General features: G+C 36.3%; 1 protein-coding gene across 2 annotated transcripts in view; it reads left to right on the top strand.

Annotated features, from left to right (window-relative positions):
• Positions 1–18,226, top strand: part of PRKD3 (protein kinase D3) — an 86,016-nt gene that overhangs the window by 65,048 nt on the left and 2,742 nt on the right. For both annotated transcript variants that reach the window (XM_043468328.1, XM_043468329.1), the window contains exons 10-18: positions 57–134; positions 1,258–1,534; positions 4,281–4,333; positions 6,366–6,438; positions 7,476–7,582; positions 12,353–12,514; positions 12,762–12,860; positions 15,169–15,436; positions 17,374–17,459. In XM_043468328.1, the coding sequence (XP_043324263.1) occupies positions 57–134; positions 1,258–1,534; positions 4,281–4,333; positions 6,366–6,438; positions 7,476–7,582; positions 12,353–12,514; positions 12,762–12,860; positions 15,169–15,436; positions 17,374–17,459 (1,203 nt within the window). The remainder of the gene's footprint in view (positions 1–56; positions 135–1,257; positions 1,535–4,280; positions 4,334–6,365; positions 6,439–7,475; positions 7,583–12,352; positions 12,515–12,761; positions 12,861–15,168; positions 15,437–17,373; positions 17,460–18,226) is intronic.

Below are 18,226 nucleotides of genomic sequence, written 5' to 3'. Positions count from 1 at the left end.
CAGACACTTTGGAGGAATGATTACTTTTGAACCTTACAGTTTTGTGCTGTTTGTAGAGAAAGAGGCATTATTGGAGACTGGACAGCAAATGTCTTACACTGTTTCAAAACGAATCTGGATCAAAGTATTATAAGGTAAAAATTTCACATCTTTTAAAAATATGTACATTAAAATTGTGTTTTCCAAATATATCCAAGTAATATTTATTAATTGTTATATTGGATTACAGCTTTTATTGCTCTGCCTCACATAGTTTCTAGAAGTCACTGTTAAGTTCCTTGTAAAAGCAAGTATCCTCTACCCCTCCATTTCACCCCTTGGAACAGCCTTGCTGCCAAATTTTTTGTTGTTGTTGTGTGATTCTTTGTTTCTTGCTTGTCAGGTTGCTGCTCTTTTCCTTCTGGGTACCAAGTGGTCCTCCATATCAGTGGATGCCTAGCCATTTTATATAAGGGACTTGACCCTTGCATACGAAAAGACAACTAAACTGTGATTTAGATTAGACTATTAAAAGTCCTATGATTATTCTGATCAGAAGAAGAAGCCATTGTGGTATTCAGCATTTCTCCCATTTTACCTTAGACCCCAATTCCCAGATGCTTCGTTTGGCTCTTCTTTATAGAATTCTCTTTGCTCGACTTGACCCACATTTTGCCAATATCACCAGTTGACACCAAATAAAATTGTTAGTATAGCGATTGTATCAGGAAGAAAGAAAATAGAGACCAATGAATTGCTTTGAATTGGTTGGATTTTTCTAAAGAAGTTTTCTGCTTTGGGAAGTAGACTAAACATAAATGTTAAAGTTATGGACAGAACCAGAATAGAGCACTTACAGTTACACTGACATCCTCCTTTGCTGCTGTTATTTCTGCCTCATTCTTCTTTGGGGCCATGTCTTGCAGATAGCAGCCAGTAGAGTAGTTGTTGAGTTGACTTCCTGACAGCTGGGAAATGGCAGGTGTTGGCTATAGCAGCAACCGCCCTTCTAAATCCTTTCTTTCTAATGATCTGCTGCAGGCCTGAATTACTAGCTTGGTTATTATACTCCATGCTCTCTGCCTTTGTCACTGCTGGACACGTGAATCATTCAGAGCAGATACCCTCATAAGACTTGACTGTGTGTTCATGCCACATTCACATGCTTGTGTTTGTCTTTAATGGTATTCTTTAGAAATGCATATCTTTGATTGTTTAGTGTATTTGGGGAAAAAAAACACATATTCATGTTTCCTAATGCTTAGTTCTTTACTTCAGGAAATTCCACTTTCAGAAATTCTCCGCATATCTTCACCACAAGATTTCACAAGCATTTCACAAGGCAGCAACCCACACTGTTTTGAAATCATCACTGATACTATGGTATACTTTGTTGGTGAGAACAATGGGGACAGCTCTCACAATCCTGTTCTTGCTTCCACTGGAGTGGGACTTGATGTAGCACAGAGCTGGGAAAAAGCAATTCGCCAAGCTCTCATGCCTGTGACGCCTCAAGCCAGTGTCTGTACTTCTCCAGGCCAAGGGAAAGATCACAGTAAGCAATAAGCTTCTTGATGACTTTTTCCCCCTTTGGTTCTTAAGCATTTTGTGGGTGCAGTTGTGTTTCTGTATTTAAGCTTCATTTTTGTAATCAATACCATTAGTTAGTTGCTTTATAAAATTATGTTGGTCATAGTATGTGCTTGCAGTCCCCAGAGCGAGGCTCCACAGTCAAGTCTCCCTGCATTTAAATCTTGGCTCTGCTGACCTGTTATGTGATCTTGGCAAGTACTTTGCTTTTCTGTAACAATACCTACTGTATAGAGTTGTCAGCATTAAATGAAAGAGAACCAAAACGGGTTAAGTAAGCTACTAGTATTAGGATTGTGCGTCATGGTGGGATTTTCAGTCTGTAAAGTGTTGCATAGTTTGTAAAGTGTTGTAAAGTGTTCACATAGTAGTTATAAATGTTTGAAGTCAGAAGTGCTGCATTTGTTTTAACTGAATTAAAACATTCAGAAACATTTTTAAAAAATATTGAAACACATGTTCTTTGCACCAACAAAATTTATAAAATAAAACCTAAATTTATTTTAAGTTTCAAGTGAATACTTAATCACACAGCCATAGTAAAATGTCACTTCCCTGCACCCATCCCCCCATTGGCATTATGTCATTTATGGTGAAAGAGCTTTCATTCATTAGGCAAATACATTTAAATTGAAAGAGACATCAGCTTCTTTTCTTTTTCAGCTGCACTGCACAGCTGGGATCTTAGTTCCCCAACCAGGGATGGAACCCAGCAGTGAAAGCGCTGGGTCCTAACCCCTGGATGGTCAGGGAATTCCCTCAACCAGTTTCTGTATGCCTTTTATTTCAGTTCAGCTATGCTACTTAGTATACCTCTTCTTGGCATTATGCTAGGCCCTGAGCTAGAATACAAAAGAAATACAGAGATTTTTAAAGCTAGGAAGGGAAATAGGTGCATGAAGCAGTAGAGTGCAAAGAGGAGTGGTGCGTTTCTCAAGAAACTCAGATACAGATAGGAAGGTGAGTGGAGACTTCATGATAGAGGAGCGTGATGTGGACCTTGACCTTGGATCTCACGTAAGTTAGGATAGGCAGCGCTGACCTAGGGGTGTGCGTGGAATTAAGGGGACATGTGATTAAAGGCATGAGGGTAATGACCATGAAAATGTTTGGTGTTGAATATTGATTCTGAAAGGGTGAGTAAAATGGATAATCACCATGTTTCTTAAATTTGAGGGGATTTTCGAACTGTCTGATATTCTAATTGGACCTTTTACCCCAGAAAATAATGCAGATACATAACACAAATTTTATATATAATTGAATTTAGGGTCCTTCTCAATCCCATCCATGGACTCTTCCCTCGGGTTATAAGTCCCTGAGGACAGACTGTAGAAGGGCGAAGGGAGAATGAAAGCCCAGTTCTGCCGCTTCACTAGCTCCATAGGCTTGGCCTCTTCAGTTCTCTCATCCAAAAGGAGAATGATATGATGATTGCACATGATGCACTTAGCACCATTCCTGACCTAGCAGTGACGCCATCACTGTACTGCTGCTGATGGTGTTGCTGCTGTCCTTACAACAACCAGTCTGGAGCAGAGTTCTCCTGGGGAGCGACAGAAATGAAAACTGGGTGGAGTTAAGACAGTGGAGGCCTTTGAAACAAAATAAATATTGACTAAAACTAGGAAACTGGAACTACTGCAAAGCAGAGTCTAGGCTCATTCATTTTGTTGATGCTGTGCTTTTTTGCTCTGTTGCATTAATACTTGATTTTTTGGGTTATTTAAAGTAGTTTAAAATTGACTTAATACTTTAAAATGGAGTTTCCACAGTCATTTACTTATTTTTTGATGTATAGTTGCTTATATTTTCTTCTTAATGAAGTTTTATGTTTTTATATTTGGGATTATAAAAGAAATTTTGTATCTTTTTCTTTGAGTTATCACTGAGATTCTGGATGTTTGAGAACTAGTCTCTTGCTTTGCTTTCCTAATTTCCCATTTTTCTTGTCAGTTACTTCCTTTGCTTACCTAGTCATACAGACGTTTAAACGTTATAGAAACATGTAATATGGGAAACTCTTCCCTATACATGTGACATGTCCCCTATTCCCAATCGTATATCTCCCCCCTCAGAAAACCATTAATAGTTTGGTGTATATTTCTTGATTTGGGGATGGCTTGGGAAGAGGGGAGTCTATTCTATTTGTACAGTCTTGTTACATTTTTATTTTCACAAAAAAAGTCATTTTTGTTGTAAAAGATGTATGATCTTTTTACAACTTGATTTTGTGAACTATTTAATATATATCAGATCTATTTCAAAATTATATAGGTTTATATGCATACTTTCTACGCATTTTTTAAACAGTCTAGAAGCATATAAAAAAATCTTTGTGCTTCAACCCCATCTCTGTCACTCACCAGAAGTGATCATATTTTGTTTGTTTTGATTCATATGCCACTACCTTGAAACTTACCTTTTTAACTTAATAATATAAATAGCTTTCTGACTCAGTACTTACAGCCCTACATCCTTAAATGTGTAGACAGTATTCTTTTGTATGGATGTATATTCTATTTTACCAGTTTCCTGTTGCTGGATTAGTATTGTTTATGGATAAATTTTGTTTTAATGTAATGATATTAACTGTATGTTAGCTAGTTTTTAAAATTTAATGTACTGTAAGCTTTCACATGTCAGTAAATATTAGTATTACTAAGTTATATACTAACAGTTTTTTTCCCCATACATCATTCATTTTACAGAAGATTTGTCTACCAGTATCTCTGTATCTAATTGTCAGATCCAAGAGAATGTGGTAAGTAAATATTACAGCTAAAATATGCAGATTGGGTAATTAAGGAAAATAAAATGTGAAACTCTTACTAGAAAATAAGTTTATAACCCAGAGCACTGTGCAGTTTGCCTGAAGACACCAGACTGAACTGTGTGGGTGATAACTTCCTAGAGGAGTTCTGTTTCATGAAGGAAACTGAGGCAGTTTCCTTTTAAATTATGAAAATAAAGTTAACTTTTTCATAAGTGACATTAGAATATTACAGAGTGGTAGACTAGTTCAAAGAGGAGAGAGAGGCTACTTTCTGGCTCAGAGCAGAGAAAACTTCCTAAAGGAAGTAAAACTTGAAATATACTTAAAAAGAGTTTTGACACGACTGCTGAGAGGATGGTGGTGAGAAAACATTTCATGAAAGTACAGAGAAGCAGAAAATGCAGGATTTTAAGGCAGAGTGAGGACTCAGTTTAGCTGGTACCTGTAGGGGTCAGCATACTTTCTGTAAGGGGATGGAAGTAAATATTTTAGGCTTTGAAGACCATGTACAGTTATGAACTCAACTCTGCTGCCGTTGTGAGAAGGCCATAGGCAGTACATAAAGGAATGAGTTAGACTGTTTTCCAGTATAAGTTTTTTTGTGAACACTTATATTTGAATTTCATGTAATTTCATGTTTCAGAAGATGACATCATTTTGATTTTTTTCAACCATTTAGAAAGGTAAACTGTTCTTAGTTCAGGAGCCATACAGAAAGAGGCAGCAGGCTGGATTTGGCCCACAAGCCTAGTTTGCCAGCTCCTGGATTAGTTAGAAAAAAGGCTAGAAAAAGAAGTCCAAAAGTTGTATATAAATTTATTTGATTCACATCTCTCTTACTGTTCAGCTTGGGGCATCCAGCTGTTACTGTTCAGTAACACATAAATGTTAGGTTTTCTAAGACTGTAGTAGAAACTGGATATCCAGTAGTGTTGTGGGAGCTAGAGGGTTTCAAGGAGACTGGACCTGTGTGTCTCTTGTCCAGGTGGTATGTGTGGATATGTAATCGATTCAGTCATGTCCAACCCCATGGACAGTGGCCTACCAGGCTTCCCTGTCCATGGGACTCTCCAGGCAAGAATATTGGAGCGGGTTGGTAGGTTGCATAGGAACCAGATTACTGGAGAGAGAAAGAAGTTTTCTCATTTCATTTTTACAGATGAAAAGACCAAGTCCCAGGGAGTTCAGCTTATTTAAGATTACCTAATTTAAATGGAAATTAGGGTTTGTAGAAGTACTGATTTTTATATGCCAGGCACTAGACTTGACACTTTGTATATCTTCATTTAATTCACTTAAAAATCCAGTAAGATAGATGTTATTATATCTGCTTTACTAATGAGGGAATGAGACCTTGAATAAACTTGGTTTACTCAATCCAGTGATTACCGTGAGAAGGCACTGTCTGGGAATGTAACATTGAACAAAATAGGTGTAGTCCCTCGCTTCATGGAGACTGTAGTACGTACCCAGATGAGACCTTGACCGAGGATCTGTGGAAAGGATTGGAGAATGCTTTGTAAAAATATTCTGACAGCAACAACCACTAATGGAACAAAAAAAGGAAAGGGAAGGAAGAAGATTGAGGAGTGGATATGAGTTACACATATTCTTTTCATCTGTCTTTCAAAATAAGTCTGATCTCAATAATACAAAACTTTGAGTTTTTCTTTCAAGTCAAAGATAGCAAATCTCTTTAATAGTAAAGTTGGTAAAACTTTCTTCTTAATTTTTATGTTAATTTACTTTTTATAGATCACTACTTAATTAATATATTTTTTAAATCAAATCATTTTTCCCCCAGTGGTCTTCTTACAGAATACATTAAAGTTGTACATTAAGAGTTACAGTAAAGTTGGTCTTTTTTAGGACAGAGAATGCCTGTATTTCATAAAGTATTTTATGAAAAAGAAATCCCTCAACCGTAAAAACTGAAATGTATTTAAGTATTTGAATGAAAAGAATCAGAGATATTGACATGGTTTCATGGAACTAATAACACTTACTCTTTCCCAAATAGGACATCAGTACCGTTTACCAAATCTTTGCAGATGAGGTGCTTGGTTCAGGCCAGTTTGGTATTGTCTATGGAGGTAAGCAGTTGCAGCCTTTTGCATGTTGTAGATAATGTAGAAAATTAGGAAATTTAAAAACCATCTGCCAGTTGTTAGCATCTTGTCACAGTTTTGCAAGTGGTTTCTTCCTCAGAGATTAATCTGCATAGTTTTAGATAAGCCCTTTTCACTATAACTTAGTATTAATGTCTTAATTTAAATTGAAAACTCTTTAAAAAGAAACAGAGAATCAGAAAATTCACAGTAGTTTTCATCTTTTCTTGTAGCTTACACAAAAAGATGTTTGTGTGGTTTGAAGTTTATGTTGGACTCTGAGAGTTCATTTATTGAAGTATGTGCCCCACTGGTTTTCCCACACAGTTGCCCGTTTGTCTGTGGTTGGCACAAATGGTGTATCAGGTGTGAACACCTGAAATCTTATCTCGCTCTCTGACTTACATTGCCGAAGCCTTTTAACCTCACTGTGCCTCAGTATCTTCATCAGTTTAATGGGGCTTATACAACCTGGCCTGTATATTCATTAATATATGTAAAGCTACTTTACAAGCTATAATGAAAGGTAGAAAAGTAATGTGAATCCTTTTTGTTCCTTACCACTACTAGTTGGCTTTTCTACTTGAAGATTTGCCCTAATACATAGTTAAATCACTCTGCTGATCCAAAGAACTTAGAATAAAATGAATTCCATGGTACAGTGTTTCTATCTTGACAGAATTTCTGAAGACTAAGTCACATAGTTAACTTTCATTTATTTAATAAGATGGATTATTTTTCAGCAGACAAGTTCATTCAAATTTCCTGCTATTTCAAATAATAAAACAGCCTTTATTAGAGGCGGTTACTATAAGGGAAAATTATCGTAATTATATGTGAGTAATGGAGAAAGACAAAATGAGCCTGCCCCCTAAAAAAATAGAAAAGAAAAAATACAAAAATACAAAAAAAAAAACAAGTAAATACATATCAGTTTGTTGACAGCTTCCTAATGAAACTTCTGTATTGTATGTGACATTAATTTGCATCTTCTTTCTTACCTGTACTTTTTTGAAAAATAGGAAAACACAGAAAGACTGGAAGGGATGTGGCTATTAAAGTAATTGATAAGATGAGATTCCCCACAAAACAGGAAAGTCAGCTCCGTAATGAAGTGGCTATTTTACAGGTAAAAAGTTGCTTTGTATTGGTTTTAATTTTTGATTTATGAGTTTTTAAATCCAGGTCTGTCTAGTGAACTGGTAAGATTTGGTTTTTCTTTTCTTTGTTTGCATTTTATAACATTTTGGCTCAGTGAGAGGCCGGTGAGCTTCTTAATTAACTCCCCCTTTTTTAAAAAAAGGCAAAATTAGGTTACAGTAATCTAGGAGTCAAAAGGATTGACATTATGGTAGTAGGTTGTTTGGAACACATTTTCATAAGTAAATGTGTTTACATTTTCATAAGTAAAGTCTTAAATTAAAAAAAGCTCAAATTTCATTCTTAACTCATCACTCCATGAACTAAAAACACTTTGATACTTCTGCCACTGCATTTCATTATAACTGTTTAGTCCATCGAGGTATACTTTTAAAGATATATTGGCAGTGAGTTAAATTCCATAAAATAAATTACTGTGAGTTTTTATTCTCATGTAACATGTTTATCTCTTTTGGAAGTCATGTAGAAAATTAAAAGTTAGCTTTATTTTTCTGAATACATTTAATTTATAATATGTAAATGTTTATTGATTCATTGTGTAGCTTTTGCATGGTATTTAAGAAAATGTAATAGTTAATGCTGTCAGAGCCCTATTTGCTTATGGGTGAAGTTCAAGAAGACACAGCCTGTTGAACTTGGTGCTTCTTTGGAGAAGGTAAGAAAGTTGTAAACATGTAATTAATTTTACATTTATTATATTACTGATCACTATTAGTAACATCTGCCTCACTTTTTCCCAGATGATCAAAAGATGGTGGTCTACAAGCTACATGTGGTCACTTCAAGGCTGCCTCCTCCTATGAAGCTACCTTTAAAATAGTCTGAATATAGCATTCAGACTCTGCATTAGGATTTGAAAATATTGTTAGAGATCTTTTTTCGTATCTAATTTTGGACTCTTTCTTAATATCCAGTTTATATGCAAAAAAATAAATATTAAGGATTTATTCATAAGACTTGATTTCTCCTTGTCACTTTTTAAAATTTTATTGTAGTTAATTTACAATGTTGTGTTAATTTCTTCTATACAACAAAGTGACTCGTTTATACATATATATATATTCTTCTCCATTATGGTTTATCACAGGATATTGAATATAGTTCCCTGTGCTGTACAGTAGGACCTTGATGTTTATCCATCTTATGTGTACTAGTTTGCATCTGCCATCCCAAACTCCTGATCCGTCCTTCCCCCACCCCTTTCCCCCGTCTGTTCTTTATTTCTGTGAGTCTGTGTCTGTTTCATAGAAATGTTCATTTGCGTCAAATTTCAGATTCCAGATATAAGTTCTCCTTGTAACTTTGATCACAAATACAGCTCTGAACTAAATACTGAAGCTTATTTTTTCCCATGTTACCAATTGGAGATGTTAATAACTAAATTTAGGAATTTTCAGGTAATATACAATGTAAACACTTTATTATTATATCACTCTGGTTCTTTTCATTGATATTGCCTGACTGGGAACAGAATTAAATAATTGTAGTATGGGGGATTTTGTTACTTTCATTTCAAAAGGATGAAGTAATGTAAAATCTTTTGTTATTGCCTGAAGAGGGTAGTAGAGTAGTGGGAGAAAAGATGAAGTGCTCTCCTGGCTCCCTATATAAATGGGAAATTCAGTGTTTTTCCCTTCTCTACTTGGAAATCACCCAGAAGCTACAAGAAAAATGGTAAACAGAAAAGCATACTCTAATATAGATAGAAGAGAGTTCAGATGTACAAAATAGGTAGACATTTTTCCAAAAACAGTGGAGATGGACTGGGCAAATGTAGGAAGAGACACCACAACAAAAACTGGTTTTGCTGGCTCTTTCTGAGGTCTACAGTCATGATAGCCTCTCTGGGTTTCTCTCAGATAGGAAAGTGAAGGGGCATAATGATCTAGTAAGATTTAATTCAATAGAAAACATGAAGTGAATTAGGAATGGCACTCTCGATAGAAGAGTGCAAATCACGCTAAACCAAATGACGTCAATAACTTTAAAGGAAAACTAGTGACCATACAGGGAAGAACAGAGAGATAGATAGTTGTCCATGACAGATGAAGTAGACAAAGCTAATAAGAACAGAAGAGGCCTGAACATTATAAGGTAGATCTAACCAGTTTATATTGAACTCTGTACCCACAAATAAATAAATACTTTATTAGCTAAAAAAACAAAACAAAACAGTTTTTTATCTTAATGTACTAAAACTGCAAGGAAATTATAAAATTGGGGGAAAAAATCTCCCACCACCTGAAAAAAATTTTTTAAAGTCTTAATTCTTGAATCAGAGAGCAAAATCATGACCCAAGTATTTAGAAAATAATTGTGAAAATACTGTTTATCAGAGTTTTTAAACTACTACTCATAGAAATGTCAAATACTTAATGAGGAAGTAATGAAAATAAATGAATTGAGTGCAACTCAAGTTAAAGGATGAACAGTCAACCTGAGGAAAACAATTAACAAAGATAAAACTCGAAGTTAATAAATTTAGTACAATAAATCCAAAAGCTGGTTAGCTATGTGGGTGGAATAACAACAAAAGTGTCCAACTGAATCAAAATATAAGAAAATACAAAAACATTTTGGGAGGATGATCACAAATACTGAAGAAAATTAAGGGACTCTTAAGATACTATCTTGGTGGCTCAGCTGGTAAAGAATCTGCCTGCAATGCAGGAGACATGGGTTCAGTCCCTGGGTTGGGAAGATCCCCTGGAGAAAGGAAAAGCTACCCACTCCAGTATTCTGGCCTGGAGAATTCCATGGACTGTATAGTCCATGGGGTCACAAAGATTGGGACATGACTGAGCGACTTTCACTCAATAAGATACTATTTTGTGCAGCTCTATTAGATAAACTTGAAAGCCTGGAAAAATGATTCCCTATGAAACTATAATTTACCAAAACAGACTCCAGAGGAAATAGGACATTAAACAAATAGAAGTTGTTAATAAAAATTATGTTACAGCATACTTCTCTTTTTGTGTGTCCATGCATATGTTCTCAAGGATGGCAGGGGTTGGGGGTGAGAAACTTGAGAGGTAATCTGACTACAGTGTATAGGGGACAGCCAGCCACACTTACAGCTCTAAGTTGATCAGAGTTAGGACGTTTTGAATCTTCTGCTTACTGCCATTATCACGCCCCACCACTGGGGTATTTCACTTTTTATCTACTATAAGATTGTATCACTTTTTATTTTGCCACCTGGAACACCATCAAATTGTTTTAAGCTGATTATAAACAATATTTATTTATTTTGTGCTTGCTGTGCATTTTCTAAACACTTTTAAAACACCAACCATGATTCAGAAGTTAAGCTAAAAATGACTAAGACACGGTCTCTGTTGTCAATACTGTAGTATAGAGTAAGATAAGTGTACATGTGATATGGTACCGGGGGATAAGCACTGCTGCATGGACAGTGCGGGGCAGCTGCTACAGTCCACAAGGAGGTAGTGTGAGCGAAAATAAGGCATTACGGTGGAAACTGAGAATGATGGTGGGTTCAAAACACATTCTAGACATGAAGCCCAACTTCGCACAGGCTGGAAAAAAGTTTGCCCTCTTGGCATAATTAGATATCCATAGTGTGAGAAGAAAAGCATAAGAAAAAATTATTTCTGTTAATAAGGATTAAAACATTTAATCACTTGTGCCAGTATTTAAGAACATATTTATGTTTGAATAAGAAAAATGAAGCCAGGTTATTGAAGATATTAAAGTTCATCCAGGAATTTATATTTATGTCCTGAAATAAAGAACCATTAAATGTTTTTGAGTATGGCTGGCTTCTCAAATTCACTTTTGAGGAAGTTTTTTTTGTTTGTTTGTTTTTAATACCAGTAAGATAGTTTGCTTTTTTTTTTTTTCTCCCCCCAACAGTATCACATTCAGCTTTGTATTTTTCCAACCTGTGAGCCTGAAAGTGAAAGTCACTAAGTCATGTCCAACTCTGTGACCCCATGGACTATACAGTCCATGGAATTCTCCAGGCCAGAATACTGGAGTGGGTAGCCTTTCCCTTCTCCAGGGGATCTTCCCAACCCAGGTCTCCCGCATTGCAGGTGAATTCTTTATGAGCAGAGCCATAAGGGAAGCCCAAGAATACTGGAGTGGGTAGCCTATCCCTTCCCCAGCAGATCTTCCCGACCCCTAACTGGGGTCTCCTGCATTGCAGGCAGATTCTTTACCAACTGAGCTATCAGGGAAGCCCCAACCTGTGAGCCTAGTAGTGCTTAAGAAAAACGGGGTGATGGTGGTAGAGATGCTGAACCTGAAAGAGGGAAGACCAAATCAAGATACAATACGAGATCAGGACTTAGATAAACAACTACCTTAAAGACAGAGCTACCTGTTGAGCTAAGACCTTTACAAACAGCCCTGAAGGACCAAAACTCTGTGTAATTGGCTAAAACTTTGATTGGCAGTTGGTGCCTATTTGTGGATAGGATAAGTTAGAGTACCATCAGAAGATTAAAAAGATGAGAAGAAAGGAAAAGAAGCAGTAATGGACAAGGGCAGTTTTATAATCAAACTGGGAAGACATTCTTCCCCTTCCCGTGCATCTTCTCTTCAGTACAGAACTTTGAAAATCAAACTCTGTGATCCTTTTTGTTTGCTTTTATTTTTCTGAGCTATCTTTTGTGCCATTATTCCATACAATTAATTGCAGCACATTGTTAGATATTTGCATAGTAAAACTTTACTCAAGTTGGTCACATAATGTCCTGCAACTCTTCAGAATTTGCACCATCCTGGGATTGTAAACCTGGAATGTATGTTCGAAACGCCGGAACGAGTTTTTGTAGTGATGGAAAAGCTACATGGAGATATGCTGGAAATGATTTTATCTAGCGAGAAAAGTCGACTTCCAGAACGAATAACTAAATTCATGGTCACACAGGTATTTTTTAAAACTTTTTTTTTTTTTTGAAACTAGAGAAAAATTAAGGACTATGAGAAATAGTAGTGCTTTTCATATATCGGGATATTGTGGGTATTGTTACTTTGAAGAAGACAATAACACTTCAGTTAAATCTTGATGAACTGTAATGGACTTTTCAAATTATTATACCATTTGGGGGGTCCAATTAGGATTTAGCTTTGACTTTTCCAGGAACAGAAAACAATTCTGTTTTCTTCAATAACAGATACTTGTTGCTTTGAGGAATCTACATTTTAAGAATATTGTGCACTGTGATTTAAAGCCAGAAAATGTGCTGCTTGCATCAGCAGAGCCATTTCCTCAGGTGAGATATTCTCCAGAACCTTTTTAAAGTATGGTTTTTAAGTATCTGTAACAGAATTATGAAGCACATGTGTAATGAAAGGCAGATTAAATTCATAACTATCTACAGAAATAAAGGTTTTAGCATGTAACTACCAGGGAGGATTTATACCTGAATAATTTGAATTCACATTTTACTAATTATTGATATATTGTTTGTTTTCATGAAGACTTTCTACACCTAATGACTTTTTAGACCAGTTCTCATAATTTTTTGTAATTTGTGCACAATTCACCACTCCCCTGTGGTTTGGGAATGAAGTAGGAAGGGGCAGCCTTGGTTGGTGCTTGGTCCTCAGGACAAATTCCCTATGAAATAAGCTGAGGGATAACCCTGAAATGGGAAGACGAGATTTTGTGTGAGGCATGCAGCCAACTCTTCCTCTTTAGAGTACTGTATTTCAAATATTCTCAGCAAGACCCGTGGAGGAATTACATTTCCCATCACCACCAGAGCTCACATACGTATGATGATAATGTGTCTCCTGCATGTGATACACTCATTTTGTTTTTTACTTGGTTAAATTTTATTTCATTAAAACGTGTTCATCTTGATTCAGATTTATGTCATAACCTAAAAATGGTTCTTAACCCAAAGTCTGAATCATTTATCCTAAGGACTATACATTAGTGGCGCCTATGAATGTTTCTCATGACTGTCTTCAACTAGAATAATCTATCTCCAAGTTATTGTTTATGTGCACTTATTTAAAAAACAATTAGACAAGAGGCTAGAGGGCAACAGATGACTTATTCAGTTGGTAAATACAACTCAGATTGTCTTTCAAAGAAAAAGATACATTTTCAAAAATTATTCAGCTCTTTTTTACATTTAAGGAAGTAATCATATTCCTCTTAGAATGCATATGAAAATAGAAGTAATCCCCTGCTTTATGAGGTCAAAAAGGTGCCATGAGCATTGATGCTATATTTTAAATAAAGTGCTTCCATATATTATTTAATTTGATCTTCAAAAGAGTATGAGCAAAGGATGCACACCCTTCCAGCTAAGGTTAAAACTCGCACCTTCTGACCTCCATTAGGATCAAAGGAAAAATAATGTCATTTATTTGATTTTTTTTTTTTTTTAATCAAATGCTAGCCATGGCCACTCTTTTTTCAGTTGCCAAACTGCCAAGTCATCTTTATCAAAATGTTAGCTGAAATATGGCATTTAATGAGGCGGAAAAGAGAGTTCACATTTCTTCATGGTTGATAATCCTCTTCTTCAAATATTCAGAGAAAGTCGCCAAATTCGGTAATGATACAAAACAAACATCATAAAAACATGTATGAAGGTCCATCTTTGCTTTCCAGTCATCATGTGTATCACTAGTTTGTGGAGGCCAAATCCCTCATCTCTCCATTCATCCTAACGTTTTTAGTGAAGACATGTTGTCAATCTGCGCATTTCCCTCAGGGTACTTGGCATTTGCTGCTCAGCATGGATATATCCTTAATCACCAGAATTTGAACCTCTGCTAGAGGATAGACAGCAAGCTCATTACATTTCCAGAACTTTCTTCCCAAAACAGCATGGTAGTGACTATGGCTACCCTCAGACATAACTCTTTTCAAATCTAAACATCTAACTAGCAATATTTTGTTCCACAGTCACAGAAAAGCTACTCTTAATTCTTTCACGCAATCTCTAATATTACTCTTTTACTGGCCACATTAATAGTTATCTTTTAACACACCTGAACTGGTGTGTATATACTTGCCAATATATAGTGACTTTGGGAAGAGAGATTCTAGGATTAAGTAAAATAAAGGGTAAGTTTTTAAATATCATAACTTATTTTTCATTCAACAAACACTTGAGTACCTTTATACAGGCACTGTGAGGCCACTGAGGATTTAAAAATGAAACAATTCCTGTTTACAGATGATAGAAAGGGATCTCCTTAAAAGCCAAATGATAGAAGATCAGCATCCTCCATTTCATCAAGAATGATGAGCACTCATAACACCAGTCTGGTATTTGGCATTCTGGAAGCTAGACTTCAAAAGTGATTGTTTGAAATGAGCACTTAGCAAAGTTCTTCATACTGTTAGTAAGGATCACAGGGTTATAAATCTTCCTTTTGGGAAAAGGGTATTTTACAATTTCCATATGTATAATCTTTTAACATTCATAATCAATACAGTTGGCAAATGTGTTTAAATGATTCCATATCATACTTAGGGACAGGTATGTATAAATAAATTGATACACTTTTTTATCTGTATGTCAATAATATAAAATTAACACAATCCTTAATTTCCAGGTGAAGCTGTGTGACTTTGGGTTTGCACGCATCATTGGTGAAAAGTCGTTCAGGAGATCTGTGGTAGGGACGCCAGCATACTTAGCCCCTGAAGTTCTCAGGAGCAAAGGTTACAACCGTTCCCTAGACATGTGGTCAGTGGGAGTTATCGTCTATGTGAGCCTCAGTGGCACATTTCCTTTTAATGAAGATGAAGATATAAATGACCAAATCCAGAACGCTGCATTTATGTACCCACCAAATCCATGGAGAGAAATTTCTGGTGAAGGTAAAAAAGAAAATTTAAATTTTAGGTCTGTGCCTGTTTAAAAACTTTCGTGATTCCAAATCACCCCGTTTCTTTTGACATCTCTTTTTAATATTTCCCATTCACCTTCCAAATTCAGCTATTTACCATTGTTTGAAGAATACTTCCTTTTATATATGGATATTTGGTTTATCTTCCTAATAGTTTCCAGGCAGGGCACTAATCCAGGTCCCAACTGCCTCATTTTGAAACTACTGAAACAGATCTTTAATTGTGCTCGCCAGTCACCACTTCCAAGTCCATCTTCTAGAAATGCTACTTTCATCTTACTGTGCTCCCAGACACCTCAGCCTCCCTGTAACCAGGCTGCATGTGTAGGCCTCTGTGATGCGGCCCAAGTTCTCACCTTCTGGTCTCATCTGCTACTACTGCCCTACACAAGCTTCTTTAAGCCGTTTGCTGCATTTTGCTTTAGACCTTTCCCCTGCCTACTCTCCTTGCTGTCAAATCCTTCCAGCCCTTCAGAGATCCCTGATCTTGTGGCTCATCTGTGAAGTCTTCCCTGAACTCCTCCAAACTATATGATCTACTTAGGCTACTGGTTGGGCGTATTTTTCCTGAAGTAATCTATCTTTTCACAGTCACTTTTCTTATCTTCAGAACTAAATTAGGTTCTTTATACACCACTTAAAACATTTTTAAAAATTCTGCCAAGTATGAGACCTAATCATAGGGATTAATAAAACTGGGAAAAGTTTGAGGGACAACATGTAAATAGTAGGCTTACTTGTTAATGAAGAAATCTGATGGAAGAAGCATATATGAGGGTTTGGGGATGTTGCCAAAGTCACCTTAGAGCCCCTTGAACAGTGTGGTCTATAGACCTCTTACATCAGAATCACTTGGTGAGGTTATTAAAAAGACCCTCTGGCTCCGCCCTTGAGACTCAGACTCACCAGCTGTATTGCTACTCAGGAATGCATTTTAGTAAACACACTGAATGATCCTGATGCACATAGCAGACTGCCATTTAAGGAACAATGGATAAAAATTCAAAGTATTTAGAATATAGAGAAACTAGTACTTAAAATACTTTGGGGGGAATAAACAGGGTGAAAAAAATCTGGAAAATTTTGACTGGTATGACGGTATATAGAACTAGAAATAGTATAGGATAAGTCGTTAGTTTGGCTCATCCCTGGATGCAGACCTGAGTAACAATTGCCTTGTTATATAAGGATATTGTCAGTGTGTAGTTACATGGTTGCTTTGGTTTTATAGTTAGCCCACTTCTCCAAATAATTGGATAAAATATGCATGCTAAGATCTCACCACATACACCAAAATACCATGAACTTATTTGTTAAAACCTGTTAAGTATGAACTTTTGGTAAGAAGTTATTACCTCACTATAACTACATCTGCAGGAACAAGGCAATGGCTTTGGCTATTTTCCAGACCAAGCCCAAGACTAGAGAATAGCATAGCATCATTTTGGAGGGAAAAAACAACAAAAATGTAAGACTGTAAAGAGAGTCTGTTTTACTCATTTTTAAAAGTAATGGTTAATTCTTGGTACATAAAAGCATCATTCTGAGTCCTTTGTGTGCATTAAGTTTATTTTATCTTCTCAACAACCTCATTTTACAGATGAGGAAACTGAGGCACAGTGCAGTTTAGTAACTGACCCCCACGTCACACACAGTAACAACTTCGGCTTAAGCAGGCGGGCTCCAGTCTATACTTTTAACTTGTATTCTGTACTATCTCCTTAATAAACCAGGTACACTGAATTCAATAAATATTTATCAGTCACTAATATGTTAGCTTAAAGGCTATGTCCTTGAGAAGCAAAACTCCTCAACCCTCTATCTCCATGGATGAACCGCCTTCCAGGCAGCCGCAGGCTTGGGTGCTGAGTGCTCAGACTCACGTTCTGATTTTGTCTTTCCCCTCAGCCATTGATTTGATAAACAACCTACTTCAGGTGAAGATGAGAAAACGTTACAGCGTAGACAAATCTCTTAGTCATCCCTGGCTGCAGGTAAAAACAATTTGGCAATCTTCATTTGAGCAGTTCATGGTGATTTGTCTTACTTGATGAAACCACTCTTAAAAGATCATCAGATTCTACATGTCTTAGGGTCTTATGGTGGTTATTTCACCTTTTTGTAAGGTGAGCGTAACACATTATATTGTCAAACATATTTTATTTTTAAAATGTCCACCAAAAGGTTTATATTTTATATTGAAAAGATCAGATATGCCATTTTAAATGTTTGGTTTTATTCCCCTAAAAGCCATTGCATAGATTTATCAAAAGATACCCTCAAACTTCAGACTAGAGAGAAGCTTTAGAACAATTACTATAAAGGGAATGAGGGGTATAAGTAACTTTAGAACAAATGTAATCATAATTAATCTCAGCAGCTATTAAATTATCCTGACAAGAGTCTAAGCACGTTTCCCATTTTGAGGAGTAAGGTGTAATCAGATTAATAGTTACTATTAACCACTTCAGAGGGCTGAGGCAGTTTTTTTTTAATTTTGGAAGAGTTACTTCCTTCATGAGAGAGACTAAATCTGAAAAAGTATCTTTGACGTTGCTAACCTAAAGTATTACAAATGGAACCTATTGTATAGCTAATATTTGAAATGGCAACCCACTCGTGTTCTTGCCTGGAGAATCCCAGGGACAGGGGAGCCTGGTGGGCTGCCGTCTATGGGATCGCACAGAATCAGACACGACTGAAGCGACTTAGCAGCAGCAGCAGCAGCAGGGGGTAGGGGTTGTCAATTACGTAACTAGGG

Source organism: Cervus canadensis, chromosome 5 (assembly GCF_019320065.1).
Source record: "Cervus canadensis isolate Bull #8, Minnesota chromosome 5, ASM1932006v1, whole genome shotgun sequence".
NCBI classification, from domain to species: Eukaryota; Metazoa; Chordata; class Mammalia; order Artiodactyla; family Cervidae; genus Cervus; species Cervus canadensis.
Note: the sequence above shows the minus strand (reverse complement) of the source record. Positions and strands in the feature narration are given on the sequence as shown.